The 22640-nt window shown below is 36.0% G+C and overlaps 2 protein-coding genes across 3 annotated transcripts in view; one reads left to right on the top strand and one right to left on the bottom strand.

The window, feature by feature from the left end:
• cd248a (CD248 molecule, endosialin a) overlaps positions 1-22640 on the top strand; it is a 140158-nt gene that overhangs the window by 24021 nt on the left and 93497 nt on the right. The window lies entirely within an intron of this gene.
• Positions 1807-11801, bottom strand: sstr1b (somatostatin receptor 1b). 2 transcript variants are annotated; one of them, XM_059521731.1, is made up of 3 exons: positions 6520-6578; positions 6041-6145; positions 1807-4108 (listed from the first exon to the last, which is right to left on the bottom strand). In XM_059521731.1, exon 3 carries the CDS (start codon positions 3409-3411, stop codon positions 2296-2298), a length of 1116 nt encoding a protein of 371 aa, XP_059377714.1. In that variant the 5' UTR covers positions 3412-4108; positions 6041-6145; positions 6520-6578; the 3' UTR covers positions 1807-2295. The 2 variants fall into 2 exon arrangements, with proteins under 2 accessions (XP_059377714.1, XP_059377705.1); XM_059521722.1 differs by lacking the exons at positions 6041-6145; positions 6520-6578 and adding an exon at positions 11513-11801.

The following is a 22640-nucleotide window of genomic DNA, read 5'->3' as shown; positions in this document are numbered from 1 at the left end:
CAAAGTGCATTTAAATGTACTTATGAAATATAATGGCCAAAGCAGGGAGACAGTAAAGCATGCACGTGTTTCTGCTCATAGAGGTCCACTTGGGAGCACTAGGTCTTTTCTGCCTGATGCTGCAGTGTAGTGAACAGATAGTTGACTTTTATTTTAAGATAATGTTTTGTACATGCTTTAGTGCATGAATAGTTTGTTTGCATTAAAAGTTAGCATTCAAACTTGTATATATCTAGAACTCTATATATGTATGGCTGCTTCACCACAAATATTAAAGAAATAACTAGTCACTGCATGCGAGTTGATAGGACTCCAAATTGATGTCGCAAGTTCAAATACACGTTCTTTGTAGATGAAAAATCCTGCACATAGTTTTGGAGCATGCAGACAAAAAAAATAGATGCTTATTTCTCTATATTCTCATCATCATCAGAACAATGCATGTTCTGACGTGTTCCTTATTTGTGTTTTGTGCTTTTCTGTGATTTATTCATGTGTATGTGGCCGGCCTGATTTATTGAACACATGGCAAAGTCTCCTATGAAACCTGCATATTCACTTCTATTCCAAGTCTCTTTAGGATGTGTTTGCTTTAACCATGAAATGTTCTTATGGTCAAGCATAAAGTAACTACACCTCTGTGTCTATTTTTTCTAGTTAGAGGCAGTTTTGTCTGTCAGGAAATAAAAATGAATCATGTCACTAAACAAAACCAGCTGTTTTTGCTGGATTCCCAGTGTTTCTGTTTTTGTGTGTGTGGCAGCAACTCTTCCATAATGAAAGAAGAGTTAATGCATTGAGCAAACTCATGTCATGAGGTTAAGGGAAAGGAATGGCCAAACTTCCACATCTGTGTCATTTCAGCTGTCATTAGACTGAAACCAGTCCATGGCAATGAATTGGTTGAGCAGATGGAGAGTCTCGAAGTGATTGAGAATGATGCAACAAGCACATATAACAGTGGTTTTAGTCCGTGGCTTGAAAGCTAGCAGACTAGCTTCCTCCTGTCTGAAACTTATGTGTCTGTTTGTTTCAAGTTCAAGTGAATTTAATTACGATTCCAGCGAGCACCTTGTTCATCATGCAGCTGCAGCTAAAATAATTCTTCACTATGTGATGCAATAGCACAGCTCCAGTCAAATAGCAGACGCCTGACCAGGTTCAATCAACTTTTATTGTATTTACTTTAAAACACCAGCAATTTGGACCCACAACACAGTTTCAAAGCAGGGTAAACTAAGTCAAATTTGGGCACTGACTTGTACAAATCATTTGCCTCAAAAACATAAGCAAGAACAAATGGAGTATTTTGTTATGATGATATTGTGCATTCAGAAGTACACAGAATCCACAAACCAATCGTATAACCATTTCAACATATGTTTCATATAAACATTAATCTACAATTATCTACAATTAACATTATAACATAAGGCTCACACATTGAACAGTATGAGGTCTATTGGTTGTTCATAATGATGTCTTGCTGGCCAAATCTTCACCACATAAATAGAGTTTTTGATGGAAATTCGGTAGTGTTTTAAGGCAAACTGAGACAAAACATATCCTTATTCTCTAATGACTTCATGCTGATCACCAAATATTCTGACATTTCTGACCTTTGGCGACCTTTTTCTTGTTAAGTTGCAGTTACATTAGTGACATTTAAATGTACATTATGTGAGAACATTTCGCTATTTATGCTTGTACATTAGAACTGACTCACTAACTTTAACGTTAGTTTTAACCAGCGATACCTTGGTGAAGCACAAGATGGCATTATCATTCTGCTTAAGATTGATTTACGTTTTCGTATTCATTGGGATTGGGGGAGAATGCTTAGGGAAACTTTTGTTCTGTTTTGTTTGGGTTTAGGAAATTTAATCAAATAAATCCTTTTGCCTATCTGCTCAGGATACCTGGAGTCAGTGTTACATGTACCCCAGGCACATTGTTTTTCCATTTTTATAGCATAAACACCATCAAACCAATGAAATCTTTGAATCTTCCAATGTTTCTCTATAGCGCTGAAATCTAAAGGTGTCCGAGTTCCAGTCCCCGTGCAACTGATACTTGACAGCCATTGGCTCATCTGTGTTTGAGGGGAGGGGCTTACTGATAGGTCAATTGGTCTGGACTTCATGTCTCAATGAATGATATGATTAAGGGGCAGTTCACCCAAAAATAAACATCATTGATAACCAATACTGTTAGTACAGGTTGGAAAGTAAATAACGATTTTCATTTTTGAGTCAACTATCCCTTTAAACTATAACACTCTCACTGAAAACCCTCTTACAGAGTGGTTGTACGGGAGGTACAGGTTCCATTACGAAACACCATGTCAGAGGCCAAGCACTCCTTTGGAAAGTCTGGTGGGCCACATGTGGTCTGACGCCGAAGGGCCACAGCACAGTAGTCCACCTGCTCAGCATCCAGTCCGTTCTCCAGCCAGCGGAAACAAATGATGCGCTGAAACGAGCGGCGGAAGTTGTCCGACACAAATCCGTAGAGAATGGGGTTGGCGCCACTGTTGGCGTAGCTTAGAATGACAAATAGCTGAGTCACCATGGGGTCCGGCGGCTTGCGGAATACACTAATCAGCTGCACAATATAAAACGGCATCCAGCAGAGCACAAAAACGGCCACCACCAGCAGCACCATGCGTGTGATCTTCTTTTCAGAGCGCCGCCGCTGCAGCCAGCCTGCTTTTAGACCCACCGCTCGCATGCGCACTACAATCAAGCAGTAGCACAGACAGATGGCAGCCACGGGGAGCAGGAAACCAAGTAGGAAGATGTAGACCACAAACGCTTCTGACCACGAGGACTCTGGCCATAGAAAGTTGCAGTCCACTCCTCCATCCTGAGCCGGAACCGTGTCCGCAAAGATGATGATGGGCAGAATTACAAGCAGCGAAAGTCCCCACACGCAAACATTGACAACTTTGGCGACGGTCGGGCGACGGTAGCGAGCCGCTTTGATTGGGTGCACCACTGCAATGTAGCGGTCCACACTCAGCACGGTCAGGCAGAAGATGCTTGTGAACATGTTGATGCCGTCCACGCTGAGAACCAAACGACACATGAGCGAGCCAAACGGCCAGTGATGCACCGCAGCTGAGGTGGCCAGGAAGGGGACGCTCAACATGAAGAGTTCATCCGCAATGGCTAGATTGAGAATGTAGATGTTGGTGGCCGTCTTCATCTTGGCATACTTGAGGATGACGTAGATAACCATGGCGTTTCCCGTAACGCCAACACAGCACACCAGTGCATAGATGGAGGGGATGATGATCTTGCTGGCATCGGGTTCGGGTTCGTAATACTCATAGTCGCCAGTAGAGTTGAAAGGCAGACCGGTTGAGAACATAAAGTTCTCACTGCCATTGTATCCCGCAAGCTCTGCCATTTTTTGTTGTTGTATTGACTTGTATTTTTAGATGTTTTGCACCCAAATTGGATTTTTCTGTATGTGATTTCCAAAAGTCACTCAATGTCTAAATGTTGCTCTAAAGTTAGACATTTTCAAACGGTAACAAGTCTTGTTTTTCTTCAACCTTCAAGTGTCCTTAAAATTTTTTTTGCACAAACCAAAAGACAGGTCCTTGTGACCAACCCGACAGCCTCACATGCGTCTCATCTCCATCTCCTAAGGGACCCAAGTTCCTTTAGAACTTGGAGATAATAAGCAGAAAAATTGGAATCTGAAGGCAAAAATGTTGCATCTGCAGAATTCTAAGTATGAGCATTACTCTTCGATTCGTGCTCTTCTATGAGAGTGTGCAGGTGTTGAAGGGCATGGCTCACTGAGCATCATTAAACTTCTCATTCTTGGCAGAGAGAAGGCATTCCAGCTCATTAAAAATAGATTGAGTCTGTGAATCAAAGTATTACTACGTTACTCTCCATGTGCTCTTGCCCGCACGAAGATCCTCCCAGTGGAGAACCTGATCCACAGCATATTGTTAAATCAAGATTAGTTCACCTGGAGTTGAAGTCGTTCCATCGTACCATAAAAAAAGAGAGATGGCTAGAGGAGTTTAGGTGTAATATATTTAGTTTGCTTTGTTTCGCTGGTATTCCTTTGTTCCAGGTGTCTTTAAGATCTATAAAATAAATAAAACATGTTAGTTAAAGGCACTGGTTGCAATTATAAGGTTGAAGTGGTGTCTGATTGTTGCTGCTGCTGCTGCAAAATAAAAGTTTAAATATCTCAACATCTTTAACCCTCATGTGATTCATTAGGGACTGGAGATTTTTCCCAAAAAATAATAGCTGAAGGGATTTTCTAAAAAGCTTGTTACACTTGTGGCATTCCTAATCAAAAAAAAAAAATGCTTATAAATCAATCAAATCAAATCAAATATTTTTATTAATTTGTTTTCTTTAAATGAACACAGGTTTTGTTGTTGTTTTTGGGACTGATTAATCATTGGCTCCATAAAAATTAGCGTATGAATCTAAAATTTTGAGTGAATGTTGCTTAAATTATCCACAAATAATGCTTTTATTTTCATTCAAAAACCAAGATGCATAAAAATATTGAACCCAAGATTTGGTGAAGTTTAAGCTTAAAAGAATCACTTGCCAGAATTATTTCCAATTTGCAGTAAATAATTAGTATTTACAGTCATTTAACTTTTTAAATAATGTTTAAGCATTTTTAATGGAAAAGTTGGAATTACTAATTGAGAAAAATATTTGGATATAAAATGTAAATATTCTGGATATAAAATGGATTCAGAGATTAGAAGTGAGATATATTTGTCATACGTGTCATTGTGGATGCATGAGTATGAGCGAGTGTGTCCCGAACGCTCTCTCAGCCATCCCCCTCTTCAATTAGAAGACATGAAGACGCAGAGACACCTTTGACTTCAATCTGTTTGCTCACAAAGAGCAAACATCCTGCTGTAGGGCTTGACCATGGTCATGCCAACTAAATGAGAAAGTAATGAAAAGGAGAGGACAGAAAACACTAACCCCTGAACCCCCTCACAGCTCAAGCTGGGCAGCTAGTGCCCCCGATCATCCAAAAGGCAAATGCAATATTAAGCACAAATCTGGTAAGCTAATAACACGAATGGCTGGACTACAAATGGCTTTGTGTTTGCTCCAGCAATGTATAAAACAGCTAATGCTGAGGAAAACAATACTGTGAGCAGAATTTTGAACACAGGAGCCCAGATTATAAATAAATCTGCTTTTCTCCCCTGCCATTCAGTTTTACAGTTTCAAGCAGCGAGAGATAGAAATCAAACATTTTGATAAAACGAGATAAGCACAAGTGCCCAGTTGTGTTATTGCTAATAAAATCACTATGGTATATTTGACTTTTTAAAGCCATTTTAAACCAAAATGGTTCCAAATTGTACTTGTATTTATAGCCAACATGTATTTTATTTTATGAAAATTACCACCCAGTTAATTTCCTTAAATAAAAAAGCCCCTGATTCTCTGCTTTCGAAAAAAAATTGTTTTGAATGTTAAATCAAATAAATGAATTAACATAAAATTGCTACTAAATTGAATCAGAACTGAATCTGAGCTGGATAATGACACTGTTGTCTTCTGTAGAGTTGCCTTTGAAATGAACTTTGGGACATTGATACTGTTATTAAACTGAATTGATTCAACATTGAACTACAGTACTTGAGCCAAATAATGACACTATTGTCTTCTAGAGCTGCTTTGTAGCTAAACTGAATGTTTTATTCATTTTGCATCATTTTTCCATGTTTGTTACTGTGATGCTGCTTGCAATCTGCATTTTGTGGATGCTATATAAATAAATGTGACTGGTCTATACTTTTGTTAAATCATTTTAAAGTTAAAGGACTCCAAAAAGCTTAATTCGTATATTTTTCATCATAGCATGCTCCCTGTTTACAGTGAAATGGTTCTTATATAAATATAATCAGTTTAGCACATACTGCATAAAGGTTCTGTGCTTTAATGATGCATACTTAACCTTGATGTATCAAATGGCGGAGAAAGGGAAATTACATTATCTACAAAGCATTTCAAAACCCTCTCACCCGGTAAATAGTGCATTCACTGCTGTAATCTTCATAAGGACTCCTGCTGATGCCAAAGCAAAGGCCTTTTCATGACGCAATGGACATTTCTTGTGATGTGCTCTTCTGCTCATATAAGAGAAGCAATGAGAAGGTTTAAAGAAGCATGGGATGGAATAGAAATGAGGATGATACTAAAAAGCGAGGAGAATGAAAGAACGGTTGAAAAGGAAAGTAAAGCAAGTGAAAGAGAAGAGAAAATAGTGACAGGGGAAAAAGACCTTGAACAGATACACAAAAAATGAGAACCAGCAGGAGGACAGAACACAGTGAGATAAAAAAAGAAAGGATTGTGGAAGAGGAGCAGGTCACAGGTGGACCGACTCACACATACAACTGAGAGTGAGATAAGACATGCTGGAGGAGCTCATGATGAAAGACAGAGATGAAGATCAAGGGAGTGAAAAAGAGGGAAAGAGAATAAGTGAGAATGAGCTCACAGTGGAGAGGAACGCTCCATCACTGTTCTCTGACATTTTCCTCCAGCTCTCTCTCTCTCTCTCTCTCTCTATCTCTCTCTCAGGTCATAGTAATGTCTCAAATAGTGGCACAAGTTAGTAACGTGGCTGGAAGAAGAGGTATGTGAAAATTGGGTGTAGCTGTTCAATGACAAATAAGGATTTCTGAGAAGACAAATAGGAGGAATCCTTCATAAATCTAGTTTAACAGTGCATAGTTTTTAGAAATGTGATTTTCATATCAATGTTTTCCCCCCAGAAACACATTTATAGCTACCATTTTTGTGATGTAGCCATCAAGTAGAAAGTACACCTTGAATACACTGTACATCTTATTTAGATTCTTATCTCATCTTATATACTCTACATAGATACAGAGGTGGGTAGTAACTGATTACATGTAATTTGGTTTACGTAATCAGATTCCAAAAATTAAGTACTTTTACAGTAATAACATTTTAAAATACTCGTAATCAGACTACAGTTGTTTTTTTATGGATTACTTGATTTACATATTATTAACACAATAATTTTCAATAATCAATGATGAACACTTTTCACTGATGAACATTTTTATTTGAAATATCACCCAGTAGGTTAACATTAAAATGCACAAACATAACTTTTTTGTCATCTGATCATCTTTCACCTTATATATTTTTATTTGAAATTTAAAAATAAATATTTTAATTATAAAGTATCACATTTGCATGTTCATGGTAGATCATGTTACTAACTACAATGTTTGTCATGTAATTTGCAAACAGTAACGGATTACGATTTGTAAGTAATCTACCCAGCTCTATATATAAAGATACTAGCATTTAGATGTTCATGCTATGTGCTGAATATTAGAGTTTTTTTTTTCACTGCCTTCACAAAATGTGTATTAGTAATCAACACATACTTAAAGATGCTTAAAGATTGTCATCTTTAAGAAAAAGAATAACAGTTGGATAAATGCATTGAAAATCAGCTAATTTTTAAAATCTTGTACACATTGAACATGAAAGCAAGGCTAATTTGCAAAACAGTCTGTATAAAATTAGATTTTGTTGTGAATACAAAATGAAAATTACAGCAAAGAAGCAGATTGGTGTCAAGGGTTGTTGTCGCAATTAATATTTGTAAAGCCTAATTTGCAAATGCATCATATTTTTGTCACCCTCCCACAAATGCACCATGTTTTTCAAGACTGTGACGTTAGTTGAAGCATTAATAGGAATGTAATAAACATTAATGCTGAAGTCTGGATAAAACAAAGTACAAAACACATTTTTGATAAATGTGACTGATGCTTTTAGCACCTTTTACTGAACTAACAGCATCTGTTTAACACAAAAGCATTTGGCTATAGTATGTGGATATGACAGACTGCCCTTTAAAATCGTGGTTAAAGGACAATAACATGCTTTTCTGGCATCTCTGTATGTGTCATTGTATACTAAAGGGCAATAAACAAAGACAGCGCTTCAAACCTTCACATCATGTCATGTGACTGGATTGGCTCCCGTTAATCCAACTCAGCATGCTTTGTAACACCGTCTGTGTGTGTGAGTGTGTGTGCATGGTGGTCTTCAAATGCAGCTCACTCAACAACAGCCTACAGAGCCATTATGTTGAAAAGGACATCATCTGGTCATCATTATCATTATAATCAAAGCAAGTTTCTGTGGCGACTGAGTATGAGCCTGCCTTGCTTTATCTGCTCGCTCATGCACACACTAAATACAGATATTACTCTAGTAGCAATGTCTCGCTAGGATCTGTAGTTACTTTGGTGTTTTTAACCCCAAAAATTTAAATTTTTGTCATAATTTACCCTCAAGCTGTTACAAACCTGTTTGCTTTTCTTTCACCTGTTGAACTGTTGAAGAGGGTATTTTGAAGAATTTTGGCAATCAGATAGTTGCTGGTAACCATTGACATCCACAGTATGGAAGAAAAAAATAATACTATCCTAAGTCCTAAGACTCATGTTTTGCTGTTACCAAACTTCATTTAAAATATTTTTGTTATTTTGTCATTATTGTTAGTTATTTGTTACAATGTAATGTACTGTAAAGACCTTTTACAATATAAGTGCATCAATGTGCCTTTTATTTTTTACATTGTAGTAATCTAAATCAACATTTCCACACTCTGTTGCAGTGATTTGCACAGTTTTCTGAAGGAAATGTGACTTCTGCTTGTCTATTGTCATGATACTAGTGTTGTGGGTGGTTACCATGGTATTTCTGTAAGGTTGTTATCATGTTTTGGGTGGTTTCTATGTGATAAGATGAGTTGCTCAGTGAGTGTTTACTGGTGGAAGCCAAAAGAGCCCCTCCATCAATTTTTACTCTCAGAAAAAAAAGGGACAAAGCTATCGCTGGGGCAGCACTTTTGTACCTTTTTTTCCTGAGAGTGTATGACATTGTTGGCCCTATAGATATGGCTCATATGCCTCCATATAAATCTATAAGATTTTAAATCTGTTTTGTGAGAAAAATGGATTGCTTGTAAAAGCATTAACACATTATTTTTCATGTGCATATTTATAATGATGCTTGAAGCCAACATTTTCCTGATGAGATTTTTTCTTTTGGTAAAAACTGTTGTTGCTTCATTTCATCTCTGAGGTCATGTGTTGTGGTGTTAAGCTGTTACTTTTTGTCTTTTTAAATTTTAATGCAATTTCCAAACACCTGTAATAAAGCATAGGTCGTAACTTTCCTACTTCTTATTACCATAATAAAACAGTTTGTTGGGTAATTTGTGGCACACATTGCTACCAGCGGCAGAAAGAGAGCAATGGCTGTCACGTGTTACTGTGTCGCTTGTTTGCACAGCTCAACTTGACCATCGCAGAATCAGTCTGAAAACTCGAGCTGCAGCGGGGGATATTAAACCAGCTCGTCTGTCCATCTGTAAGCACGTCACGTCTCTGTACAGTGCCTCACAACACTCTACTCTTGTACTGGCTATGGGAGGGTATTTTATTTAGTGATTGTGCCGCTACAAGAGAAAATGAATGTGAACTTGATCGATAAATCCACATTCTGATGTGCATTTAAACAGCGTTTTTTGAGAGAACTTCCTAGCAAACACACAGACTCCACCTTGTGGCAATATCATGAGGTCTATTACTGTTGAGCGTGATTTATCATTTTTCAATCCTATTCATCTTTATATAAAATATACTCAGTTATATATTATATATAAGGGACTGTTGGAATTGTAACCTCATAAATGTATAACAATGGTCCAATTGGTCCAAAAGGCTTTATAACTTTCATTTCTGCTGGCTCTGTACTGTTGTACTCATGTTGAGTCAGGTTGTCCTTGGAGCAGACGATTAATGTGACTCATGGAGACAGGACAGGAGATAAATAGATCCGATACTTCACTGGGCTGCTTCCTTCTCTCTGCTTGTGTTAAGATGTCCGAGTCTGATTTATTCTATCTGTTGAGTTTTTACAGACACAACAGATTTCCGTTTTCACCCTATATACCTATTCAATAGCTCTTTGTCAGTTTGTTTTAAATGGTATTTTCTACTCCAACAGAACATCAGTAGAGGTCAGTGTGAGCCTGCCAGTAGTCTGTATACAGTTAGTCAGTGTAATGAGACTTTCAGTTAATCAGGTTATAGCCAGACCTCCTGGGGTACATTTCTGCAATGCATGCTTCCTTTAAGAAGTAACAGTCTTCAAATACACTAACATGTTATACTGTTACTGAACTTCCAGCCATGTAAAATGAGCTCAGATAATGTTATAAAATATGACATCTGTCAGTATTTGCTAAAAATGTTTTAAGCAAAACCTACTTGACATTAATATATAAAATGAACCACTAATTAACCACTAAGTCTGCTATTATTATATGCAAAAATAAATTAGAAAAGTGCTTTTAAAATAAAGAATAAAGTCAACAGAAATATATGGGATTTTCTTGTTCATAATTTCTGAGGTCGTGATAAATTATTTGAAATACTGATTTATGTGACTGAGTAGTGAACAATATCAGATAATCTCAAATCTCTTTTAAAAAGTCTTCATATTTAGAAGGTATGGCTCTACTTATGTTTGTAGTAATGGTAAATATATCATTTCCCTCAAATCCTGCAGACAAGTATCTTTCCAAGAGGTCAGCTGTATCACCTGTCCTATAATAGCTGAGAATGACATATGAAAGAGACTTTCCACTTATAACAACACTCATACTGGTGAAAGCTACAGCAGTGATTCTGTGATATGCAAGCCAGTTACTTACGCTTTTTTGACATGTAACCAGTGAGTCACTAATATGGCTATAATGGCCACTTGAATAATATTAGTAGTAAGGTTATATGATATACAGATAAAATGTTACACATTTATGAGGTTACATTTCTGATAGTCCCTCATTTATAATAATAATAACAGTTATATATATATATATATAACATACAGTCTACATCAATAAGGCTTAAGTTCCCCACCAAAAGTGGGACAGAAATGTGTTTCCTTTAACTCATATTTTCACACTGGGTGTCCTTATAGTGTTTATATTTTTTTAGATAGTGTTTTGTTTCTTTTTTATGTATTTGTGTATAAACCTGTTTTTGAAGCCTTTGTATGAATGACTGCTTGCTCTCTCTCCCCCCTCTTCACACACAGTTACAGACCTAAAACATCATGTTCTATAATATAATTCAAAGACTTTGAGGGCTTGTTATGTGTGAAAGAAATAACATTTATGAATGATTTTATATCTGTGGACAGTATATTTCTCCATAGTCCATAGACATTAAATCAGAATCATTCATATATGTGTGTGTGTGTGTGTGTGTATATATATATATATATATATATATATACCTCACAAAACCTGAAAGTCTTTGAATGAAAAAAAAATCAATGCTAAATTGTTTATACTTTGTTTCCAATAACTCAACAATCTGCATTTCAATTTAAAGTGTATGTAGTTTAAAGATGCTGTATTTTTTTACCTTATGTGATCCAGATGAGTAGAGTTGTGTTGGTTAGTGATTCTGCTTGATTTAAATCAGAAGGAAGCTGCTGATATGTAAGTCTGTTTTTGCAGGTTGTTCTGTATCATCATCATGATGCTGGAAACACTGACAAAGCTGAAGCATCTTCTGGTCTCCAGTTCTTTCATCCGTCCACCTGCCAACCCGCTATCACTCAGTCTCTCTCTGTCTCCACACGTCTCTCTCTCCCTCGTTTTTGTGCTGCCTTCACATATTCTCCTTGATTCCAATGCTTGTGTGCTGATGTTCTCTCTCTCTCTCTCTCTCTCTCTCTCTCTCTCTCTCTCTCTCTCTCTCTCACTCACTGTGTGATTGTTGTTGTTGCAAGTGAACGGAGTGGTGCGTGTGCGGGTGGCTCTCTGTGAGTGATCTTTTTTCTTTCTGTTTTCTTGCTTTTGCTTTCTCTAGTAATGGGTTCTTGGAGCTGTTGTTCCTGCTTTACTTTTGGGCTACGTACTGCATGTTTATCAGGGAGGTATATAGGCCCCAAATGTGTGAATTTGAGCTTGCATTATGCTGTTGTGTGTTATAGAATGCGACACACATCTCCTAGAAATCCTGTATAATTCGACCAATCCGATGATGACTTTGAAACCTCTGAAGTGTTTTCACTTTTGTGTGCCATATCAGCCATATACGGACCGTTGGCTAAACGTCTGAGGCTGAGACTATGTGGATTGAGTCTATTATGTCTGCCTTTAGAGTGAATAACACAGCTGTAATTTTTCTTGACAGTATTGACAAAGCAAATGTTGTTGAGCATGGAGTTACTGTTGGCGGTGAGTTTATTCCTGTCCATCTAAGAGAGTTACTTTATCGAATATTCCCCCGTTCATGAGTTATGATATTCAGGCCCTGTCCCGTTATGGAAAACTGGTGTCGCCATTTTAAAAAATCCTGATAATTACCGAATCCCCTCTTTTGAAACATATAGTCTCCTTTAGGCGCTTTGTCTACATGGTATTTCAGTAGATGATGCGGAGTTAGACCCGTCATTTAAGTTTCATGTTGATGGCTTTGAGCATGTTATCTTTATCACAACTGCAAGAACAAAGTGTTTCAGGTGTGGAAAAGTTGGGCATCTAATTAAAAATAAAGAAAAGTTAAAGTAATGGCAATATCACTCACGGCGCAGTTGAAGCTGAGCGGCTGGACATGAGGCCATCAGATGAGAGCTGGGCTGAGACGGAGCCAGTCGCAGGGAATTCATCTCCCAGTAGTAAACTGAATGCTGCCGGCCTGGTTGAGATTAGCTCAACTGTGGTGGTTCAAGACCCATCTGGAATGGGACAGACCACTATTAACAATGGTAATGGGAACTCAGTTTATGGAAAGCAGTTTTCAGGAAACAAAGATGATAAACAAGTATGTGGTACTTTAGAAAACACCATTTTACCTGTATCACGGAGTGTTTGCGAGATGGATTGTTTTGATGAGGAAGTACGTAGGTCAGAATTTTTTTAAAGTGCCTCAAAGAAGGATAAGTGTCATGAAATAAAATCACCCCTAAAAAATGACACAACTTATTGAGGATCACAATACTGAAAGTGACAATGATTCTGCTCCTAGAGTGGCACTCTCCCAGAGCGATTTTTCTGCTCATAGTTATGATGTGTATGACATAAAGCTGTTCCTCAGAGCGATAAAAAAATAAGAGAGATGTTAATGTTTGGGATTATTTCCCTGATGTTTGTTGAAAAGACAAGAAGCCTAATTGCTGATGGTTCCTTTACTAATAAAGAAGTGTACCATTTGAAGAAAATTGTGAGAAACTAAGGCAAAGTTTGAAACAATGATGTTTGAAAAACAAAAGGGTTATTTTTCTAACGATTAAGGTGTTTACATGAGTTGCTTTTAGAATATTCCTTTCATGTTACTGTTTTTTATAGTTCATAGATCAATTATAATGGCAAATGTCATTATGTCACCACACAATGCCATCCGATGGCCAAACCAGAATTTGATGTATAAACTTATAGTTCGTCTTCGTTATGATACCATATATAGTTTTTGGTGTTTTATTTTTAATTTTCCAAGTGCAGATAATTATTTGTCATACTATACAGTATGTGCAAACAGAAGGCATTGTTGAATCCATGCTCTTTTGTTTTCCATCAAACAGTTGACCACTGCCGTGTGTGTATCCTACACAATGATAATAGTGTGATTAATATGTATACATGTCTATACTGCACTTCGATAATCTGACTAAAATAGGAATACTCCACAGCTTAATTCAATTAAAGCTTAGTTTCAAGTATGACTTTAGTCGGATTAAGGTAATCAAAAATTTCTGTTTACATGGTAGATTCTTAATCAGTGTATTGTCTTAATCATGTTAAAATCGGAATATTGTTGTCCATGTAAACCTACTCAGTGTGATGGTTTTTCGAAGTCTGTTTTTATTTTTGTTGTTTTTACTTCGGAGTGAAATATGCCTGGCTACCTTAAATTTGAATGGAACTCATAACACTCGCACACGTAGAATAAAATGGATGGTGCTTTACTGTGAATACATAATTCAGTGGACAATTTACATTTACATTTATTCATTTAGCAGACGCTTTTATCCAAAGCAACTTACAAATGAGGACAATGGAAGCAATCGAAATCAACAAAAGAGCAATGACATACAAGTGCTATAACAAGTCTCAGTTAGCTTAATGCAGTAAACATAGCAAGGGATTTTAAATAATATAATAAATTAAAAGAAAACAGATAGAATTGAAAAAAAAATAGAAGCAAGCTAGTGTTAGAGGACTTTTTTTGCTTTTGTTAATTGTATAAAAAATGCAAAGAAAACAGATATAATACAAAAATATTAGAAAAATAGTTAGATATACAAACCTGCTTTGAAAAACGTTGGGACACTGTACAAATTGTGAATAAAAACAGAATGCAATGATGTGGAAGTTTCAAATTTCAATATTTTATTCAGAATACAACATAGATGACATATCAAATGTTTAAACTGAGAAAATGTATCATTTTAAGGGGAAAATAAGTTGATCTTAAATTTCATGGCATCAACACATCTCAAAAAAGCATCCCCTCTTCTTTTTATAACAGTATGCAAACATCTGGGGACTGAGGAAACAAGAAAGCTCGAGTTTAGGAATAGGAATGTTGTCCCATTCTTGTCTAATACAGAAACACAGTGAAACACAGATTTCTCTAACGACCCCCTGTAAAACTAGTCCCGTCTGAATAGGGCTTTTGATAACATCTCTTTAATTCGGGATATTTTTAGAAGAGTCAAATTTGTATAATTTGGATTTTGATCTGATCTCACTTGACCAGGAAAAGGGCTTTGATCGAGTTGAACACACATATTTGTGGATAAATCGGTCAGCTTTTGGTTTTTGACAAAAAATGTATAGATATGGTCAAAGTGCTCTATAGTGAATTTGAGAGTGTACTGATGATAAATGGTGGCTTTTGTGCTCCCTTTCAGGTTCATATGGGCATAAGACAGGGGTGTTCCTTGTCCGGAATGTTATACTCTTTAGCCATTGAACCTTTGTTGCATCAATTAAGATATAAATAAATATACATGGTTTTCTTTTCCTAATTGTAAAAATAATATTCGTCTGTCAGTTTATGCTGATGATGTCATGGTTGTTATCAGTGGGCAAAATGGTAAAAAGAAAAAATGTTTTGCTTAAACTAACTGAAGAATTTATGTTTGTGTCTTTTGCCAGAATTAACTAGACAAAATGTGAAACATTACTAGTTAGTCAGTGGGCCGGTGGTAAACCGAATCTTCCTGATGGGTTGTTTTGGAGAAAAGGAGGTAATAAATATTTAGGAGAGTTTTTAGGTGAGGGTATGACCCAGCAGAAAAACTGGGAAGGGGTTCTTGAAAAAATAAAGGTTTGCCTTGAAAAATGGAAATGGCTGATTGCAAACATGGGAACGTACTCTTGTTGGTAACAATTTGGTGGCATCCTCTTTATGACACAGGCTGGCCTGTGTGGACCCTCCAATTCATTTGCTCAAGTTCAAGCTATTCTTTGTGATTTATTCTGGGACAATTTGCACTGGGTGCAACAGAGTGTTTTATAACTGCCTAAGGATGAAGGAGGACAATTAAGGACTAATACACTTACAACTTACAAAGTAGAATTTTTTGATGGTTCGTCGGATTTTAGTTGGAGAGCTGTTGCCTTCACTTTACTGCAAAACTACAGGGGCTTTGGGTTGGATAAACATCTCAATGCTGACCTTAGGGAGCGTGATGGATTGTAGCATGGTAGAAGACTAGTTAGGTACGCAGGAGCTAAACCATTAAGGGCCTTGTAGGTAAGTAATAATATTTTGTAACTGATACGGCACTTAATAGATAGCCAGTGCAGAGACCGTAAAATATTTATATTTTTATTTTTTTATAGTACAGTAGTTTTATGTATAGTTTTAAGTACAGACATGACAAGAGGTTCACTTACTGAATTTTATTTTGGGTGAAGCTAAATTTGCAATTTATATCAGTAGGAAAAACAGAATTGAGTAAAGGTCCTGACAAAGTGTTGTTGACTTTTTTAACTTTAGTAAAATCAAGAGTGTTGATTGATTTAAAGTTTTATATAACTGAAAGATGTCAACTTTTGAAATGATTTGGTACAATCAAGAAGCATTGTGTACTGTTTTCGAAGGAAATCTGGTGTTCTCCTTATAATGTTATATATATATATATCATTTTTTTTATTCAATCCCCCCCCCTCTCTCTCTGTCTCTCTAAGCTGTCTGTGTCTCTCTCTGTCTGTTCTCTCTCTCCCTCTCTCTATCATTCTTCTAACCTTTCTGTTTCATTACATACACATTTATTCTATTTTCAGGACAAACAGCTCTCATTTCTTTGCCCTCATGCACTCAGACTTCAGCCCAGAAGATATTTCTGCCGTGGATGCTGTGTATTCCTCTCCAGTTTGATTTATTGATCGCCTGCCTTCACCTGAAGCATATTGTGCCTAGGCATGTTAAAACTCAAACTATCCTTTAATAAATGACTGTTTCGTAGGTGTTCTTTTGGTTGTCTACAGGATGTAACAGTATGGATCAAGAAAATGAAAGTGGACAGCTGTGGACAGTTGGATATTGAACTTGGGAAAGTGTATTTGTTCTATCAAAAATGATGCCATTGGTCTCGGGTGCCAGTTGTTTTTTCTCTCTTTTTTCATTTGCAGGTTCACTCTTACAGCAGCAAACATAAAAATTGGTAAAGAAATGGTTGTATGATAGTGAAAACAAACAAAAATTATTCGAAATTCTTATGTGCCAATTTCTTAATTCTCATATTTTTTTAACTATACAGTAACAAACATGATAATCAATAAAAAAAGTGGGAAAAATGTGACATAAGATCATCACATAGGCTGCATCTGCATACGTTTGGTGTCATGGTGGCATTGATGTTTTCATGGAATATATTTAGTGAAACATAATATCATTTTATATATCATAACCTAAAAAATAATGTGTATCTCAATGTAACTTATTTGCATTTAGTACAAAATTTTTATATAAAAGATTAAACAGAATTTAAATAAAATTAAAACTTGGAGTTTATTCAGTTTTACTTAAGCACAAGCCTGATCCTCCAAGAAGGGAACTTTGCAAGCTTTACGTTACATCTCTTTTAAAGCATTGATGCTTTCACTTGTATAATTTTGTGTTTAAATGAAAAGTAGGGACAGAAAAAAACTAATTAACTTCCTACTGACAATAAATGGTCTGCATTTACAGAGAAGTGATGAAAAATTATGTAAGACATTTCATCTACTCAAACCTTTTAGATAATTTTAAAAGGATGGCAAGCAATGTGATATTTCATTAAAATGAATAGCTAATATCAGGTACAGGTTTAATGAGGCGTATTGTAATAGCTAATTAAGTTATGTTTTTTTTTTAATAAATAGATACAATTCATCATTAATTCATAAAATGAGTCTTAGCACATTTTTTCTTAGGTTAATGTCTAGTCTTAAGGCTTATGGCATTATCAGAGCTGTTCTCAAAGAACACAATGAGGTTTTGGGCTTACTGAAATATTAAAAGCAAATACATTAGATTATGCTCAGCGGTAACCTTTCAGACTTCCCAGAAATGCATGAAAATACCAAGTATTAATGATTCTGTCTACTTCTGCTATCTATTAACCAAAGCTGCATTACATGCGATGTAGAATGGTAAAAATACTATCTCAGGCATATTTTGTAAAAAAGAGCAGATTTTTATAGATGACATTTCATGTCTTAATTTTGCCTTTAAAGATTAGATTTGTACGGGAAACCAGTGGAACCAATCTTATTGTTTCCTCCCAAATCTATTCTAGTTTGTATGCATCAACTCCCTTCAGTTGAATAAATGCAGTGTGTATAATTGAATTGCCATTTCAGAACAACAATTCTGTCTTTTGCAGATAATTGCACAGAGTTGGTTGGTTGGATTTTATTACTAATTTCAAATAAACACTTCAATATTCATCATCTAACTTAGTAAACAATCTCAATTCATTTATGATTCCATAATGTAGTACTGGAAATGCCAAGAGGAAACAAATAACATGCTTGTCTGTAGAAAACTTGGAGACATTATTGGTGTTGCTTTATGTATATATTGAAAAAATGCTACAACAAAAACATAGTGTAGAAGCAATTTTCACTCTTTTTAATTACAAAGAAACACATTGTGCAAATAACACATTAAATTGAATTTGACATTAAAGTAGAGATACTGAAATATGATTATCTTGTAAAAGTAAACCTATTCTCTTTTTTATTTTCTGCAATACTTGCTTCTGATTGGTCAACAGCGATAGTCTGTTGTGAAATATAGCATAACAGCTTAAACTGAACTTTTGACCATTGTCTCTTATAAAACCATATCTGCACTATATATATATATATATATATATATATATATATATATATATATATATATATATATATATATATATATATATATATATATATATATATATATATATTTATAAACTATATAACAAGACCCAATGCAAAGGCACTTAGTACAGAAAATGGCATAAAGAAAAGGCCTTCATTCCCAGTGTGTGAAATCAAGCAAGCCTAACATTTATGGTCTGGTTTATTGTATTCATACCCCGACAATTCCAGTGGATTCTATCAGATGAATTCAACAGTTATGAAGCAGCCTTAAATGATTTTTCTGCCAATGTGACATGCAGATGCACCTGAGGATTTAGTATCTGTTAATAGAGTGTAACAGCAGTCAGGTGCAGAAAATTATGGTTTTTAACAGACATGAACATGTCCTTAGATATACTGAGTGCAAAAAGGGATACTGTAGATGTTATGGTGTATTTTTAGCTTAATATGTCCATGTAGCTGAACCATGGGAGCGCTGATGTGCAAGCATTCATACCGACATCAGTGCATAGAGCAGTCACGCTTTAAATTGATCTTGGTCCTGTCATTAATGCTTGTTGTGTAGGTGAAAATTCAATACTGAATGGAAGCACAGCAGTCCAGTAATTCATGCACTCAGGCAAAAAGGTTGAAATGCATGTAGGTGCACAAAACATCTCTTCACCTAGGTTCAGACAAATCAGAACCTTTCAAAGGTACAAACAGCAAGGTTATACTACAACAATTAGGTGTCTAAATGTGTGTACACTTTTGAACAAGGTTACATGATATGTCAGAAATCCAAACATTCAAAGATGAGCAAGGTTACATATTCAGGTTCTTACTTTCTCTGTCCAGATCTTTCAATTCAATTCAAGTTCTGTATAGCGCTTTTCACGATAGTTTCTACAATGTATTTAATAGTAGCTTATCAGTGGTGACTGTCAGTTAATGTACATGAAGCAGAAATGTACGGAAAAATCTATTAAAGACGTAATCAAACAGATGATGCCGTTATTAATGAAGTTATTTGAAAGAGAGCGAGAGAGACAGAGACACACAGAGAATGAGAGAGAGAGAGAGAGCTTGTGTGATCCTCTGTGCGTCTCTAAACAGCGTGTTATTACCTCGCTAGGGAAAAATGTCATGTGTAGCCTTTAAGTTGCTACACTAAATAGGCTAACTTGTAAAATCGTCAGGGCAGCGCTGACAACACCTTTTTGTGCAAACTGCGTGAGCATTATTACAGTTAACTTTGCGGAGTGATATGGAACTGCTATGCGGTCAAGAGAGCTGCCTGGAACTACGTTCGCCGTGCGTTTCCCTGAAAATAATTGCACACCTCAGAACGTTCGTCAGCCAATCAGATTCAAGCATTCAGCGGCCCCATAGTATAACAGCAATTATTATAAGTTGCAGTTCAACTTATAGCAAAATTTGGTAGTTCTGCATGTTGTTTCAGGGTTAGCATCATCTGAAGTCCTCTGAGGGTCAGCATCATCTCTTCTCAGGTGTTCTGGATCCAGACTGAAGCTTGTGTAAATCCTAGATTATATCCCATGGCAGAAAAACAAATAAGAGACATAATTAGCATAGCTGCTGTTCCAAACAAAAATAAAAAAACATTTGTTTAACCCAAGCTAAAGAATAATAATGAGCATTCAAAAGAGATAACTGCAGTTCAAGATTATTATTAGGCGCTTTTTGTAAACATTTTTCAGAGCAGGCATTTTTATCTGACTTGGCAAGACTGAATTGGGATCATGTTGCATTGATTCCTACTGTTGATGAAGCTGTTGATTTTTTTCAGCAACAGTTTCTATTGATTGCCAATAAACACGCTCCTTTTAAAAAGCATAGAATATAGAATAGGGACAATCCTTGGTTTTCTCAAGAACTAGCCCAGTTAATTCAATTAAGAAATAAACAGTGGACCCTTGCAAGAAGGTCCAGCAGTAATGTTGATTGGCAACGTTTTAGAATTTTGAGAAATAAATTTACCTTAGCTATTCGGGCCTCTAAATCAAATTATTATCTTAATGCAACTACTGATAACTTTAACAATTCTTCTTAATTCTGGAAAACAATTAAATTATTGCAGAACAAAAAAGTTTCAGACTTTCCCCAGAAATTGATCATTGGAAATGTAACCATCACAGATAAAAGTGACATTTTAAATGCCTTTGATGCACACTTTGAGAAGGCAGGTCATCTATTTGATCAGCAGTTTCCATCAATTTCAAGTGATGCTTCAACACATTTTTTGCCACCTAGTATATTTTCTATCTCTGATTTGTCATTTGATTTTGAAGCCCTACAAGTTCAAGATGTTGTGAAATTATTAAATTCCATAGATCCTAAAATGGCGCCTGGACCTGATGGTCTGGATCCCTTTTTGTTAAAGGTGGCTGCACCTGTTATAGCTGAGCCTATTACTCATATTTTTAATATGTCATTAAGTTTTAATCAGATCCCAGCTATCTGGAAGCAAGCTTACATTACTCCCCTATTCAAGTCTGGTGATCAATTTGACATTAATAATTTTAGACCCATCTCTAATCTTCCTGTTCTTTCTAAAATATTGGAATCTTTAGTTGCTACCCAACTTAAATCATATTTGCACTCACATAATATTTTAAATGAAATGCAGTCCGGATTCCGGTCGGGGCACAGTACAATATCCGCCACTTTAAAAGTCATGGATGACATCAAAGAGGCCATGGACAGCAAACTTAGCTGTGTTTTTCTGTTCATAGACCTCACAAAGGCGTTTGATACTGTGGACCATCCATTATTGGTTAATACCCTGCTGAGAGCTGGCAATGGATGTAACGCGGTCAAATGGTTCCATAGCTATTTGACCAATAGTTTACAAATGGTCAAATTTGGCAATGATTTGTCAAACCCAGTCCTTGTAACTAAGGGTGTTCCACATGGTTCTGTTTTGGGTCCCTTGCTTTTCCTAGTTTATATTAATAATGTTTGTGATAATCTTAACTTTTGTAAATATCACTTTTATGCAGATGATACAATTCTGTATTCCTGTGCCCCCACAGCTAAATTAGCTTTTTCAAATCTACAGGCAGATTTCAATACCCTGCAACATGCCCAACTAGATTTGAAGCTGTTGTTTAATCCGCATAAAAACTAAAGTTATGGTTTTTCAAACTGGGCGAACAAAGCTACCATCTTTCTCCATCAAGTCACTAGATGGAATTTGCATCCAGTCTGTAGATAATTACAAATATCTGGGATTTTGGATGGATAAAAATCTAAACTTTAAATATCATGTTGATTTTCTTGCAAAGAAATTAAAATTCACATTGGGATTTCTGTATAGACTAAAGTCCTGTTTTTCCTTGGCTTTTCCTTAGCCTTTTTCTGTCACAGATTGATTATGGGGATACTATTTACAGATTTGCCTCTCTGTCCACCTTGTCCAAACTTGACCCCCTTTATCACTCTGCTCTCAGATTCATCACAAATTCTAGTTTTAGGACACATCATTGTTTACTTTACAGTTTGGTGGTCATCTCTGCATTTGCGCAGGCTTGAACATTGGTATATTTTAATTTACAAAGTTATTTAAGGAAAACTTCCAAAATATTCATATAGGAAATTTTTATCATTTCAAAGCTCCTACAATCTCAAGTCAAATAACTGGTTACAGTTGAAAGTGCCGGCTATTAGAACAGAGGTTGGAATGCTAAGCCTGTTCTATTATGGCCCCTGGTCCTGGAATGAAGTGCAGAATAAACTTAAACTACAATCCCTCATCTCTTTAGGTGATTTTAAACATAGAATTAAAGAATTGGTCATTGCTAAGTGCAGATGTTTTGATAATCCCACTCCCACTTAAATTTATTATTAATATGATTTTATTAATGTTGTTTCTGTGATCAGTATCATATAGGGTATTAGGTAATACCAAATTGTTTATGCTGCTGTATTCTTTGTTGTATTTATTGATGATGTTGGTTTTGTCTGTGGTTTGTTATCTGTTTAATCCTGCTATCTGACCCTGTCTTGACTAGGTCTCACTTGTAAAAGAGGTTTTAACCTCAATGTGACTTTCCTAGTTAAATAAAGGTTACAACATTATGAGATGCATTATTTGAATGCTTGGCAAAAGAGATGTGTCTTTAATCCAGATTTAAATATAGAGAGTGTGTCAGAACCCCGAAACATTATCAGGAAGGCTATTC

Source organism: Carassius carassius, chromosome 3, assembly GCF_963082965.1.
Source record: "Carassius carassius chromosome 3, fCarCar2.1, whole genome shotgun sequence".
Lineage (NCBI taxonomy): Eukaryota > Metazoa > Chordata > Actinopteri > Cypriniformes > Cyprinidae > Carassius > Carassius carassius.
Note: the sequence above shows the minus strand (reverse complement) of the source record. Positions and strands in the feature narration are given on the sequence as shown.

What these genes read in the sequence shown, in the direction of transcription:
- sstr1b (XM_059521722.1), bottom strand. Translation starts at nt 3,411, where the DNA reads ATGGCAGAGCTTGCGGGATACAATGGCAGTGAGAACTTTATGTTCTCA.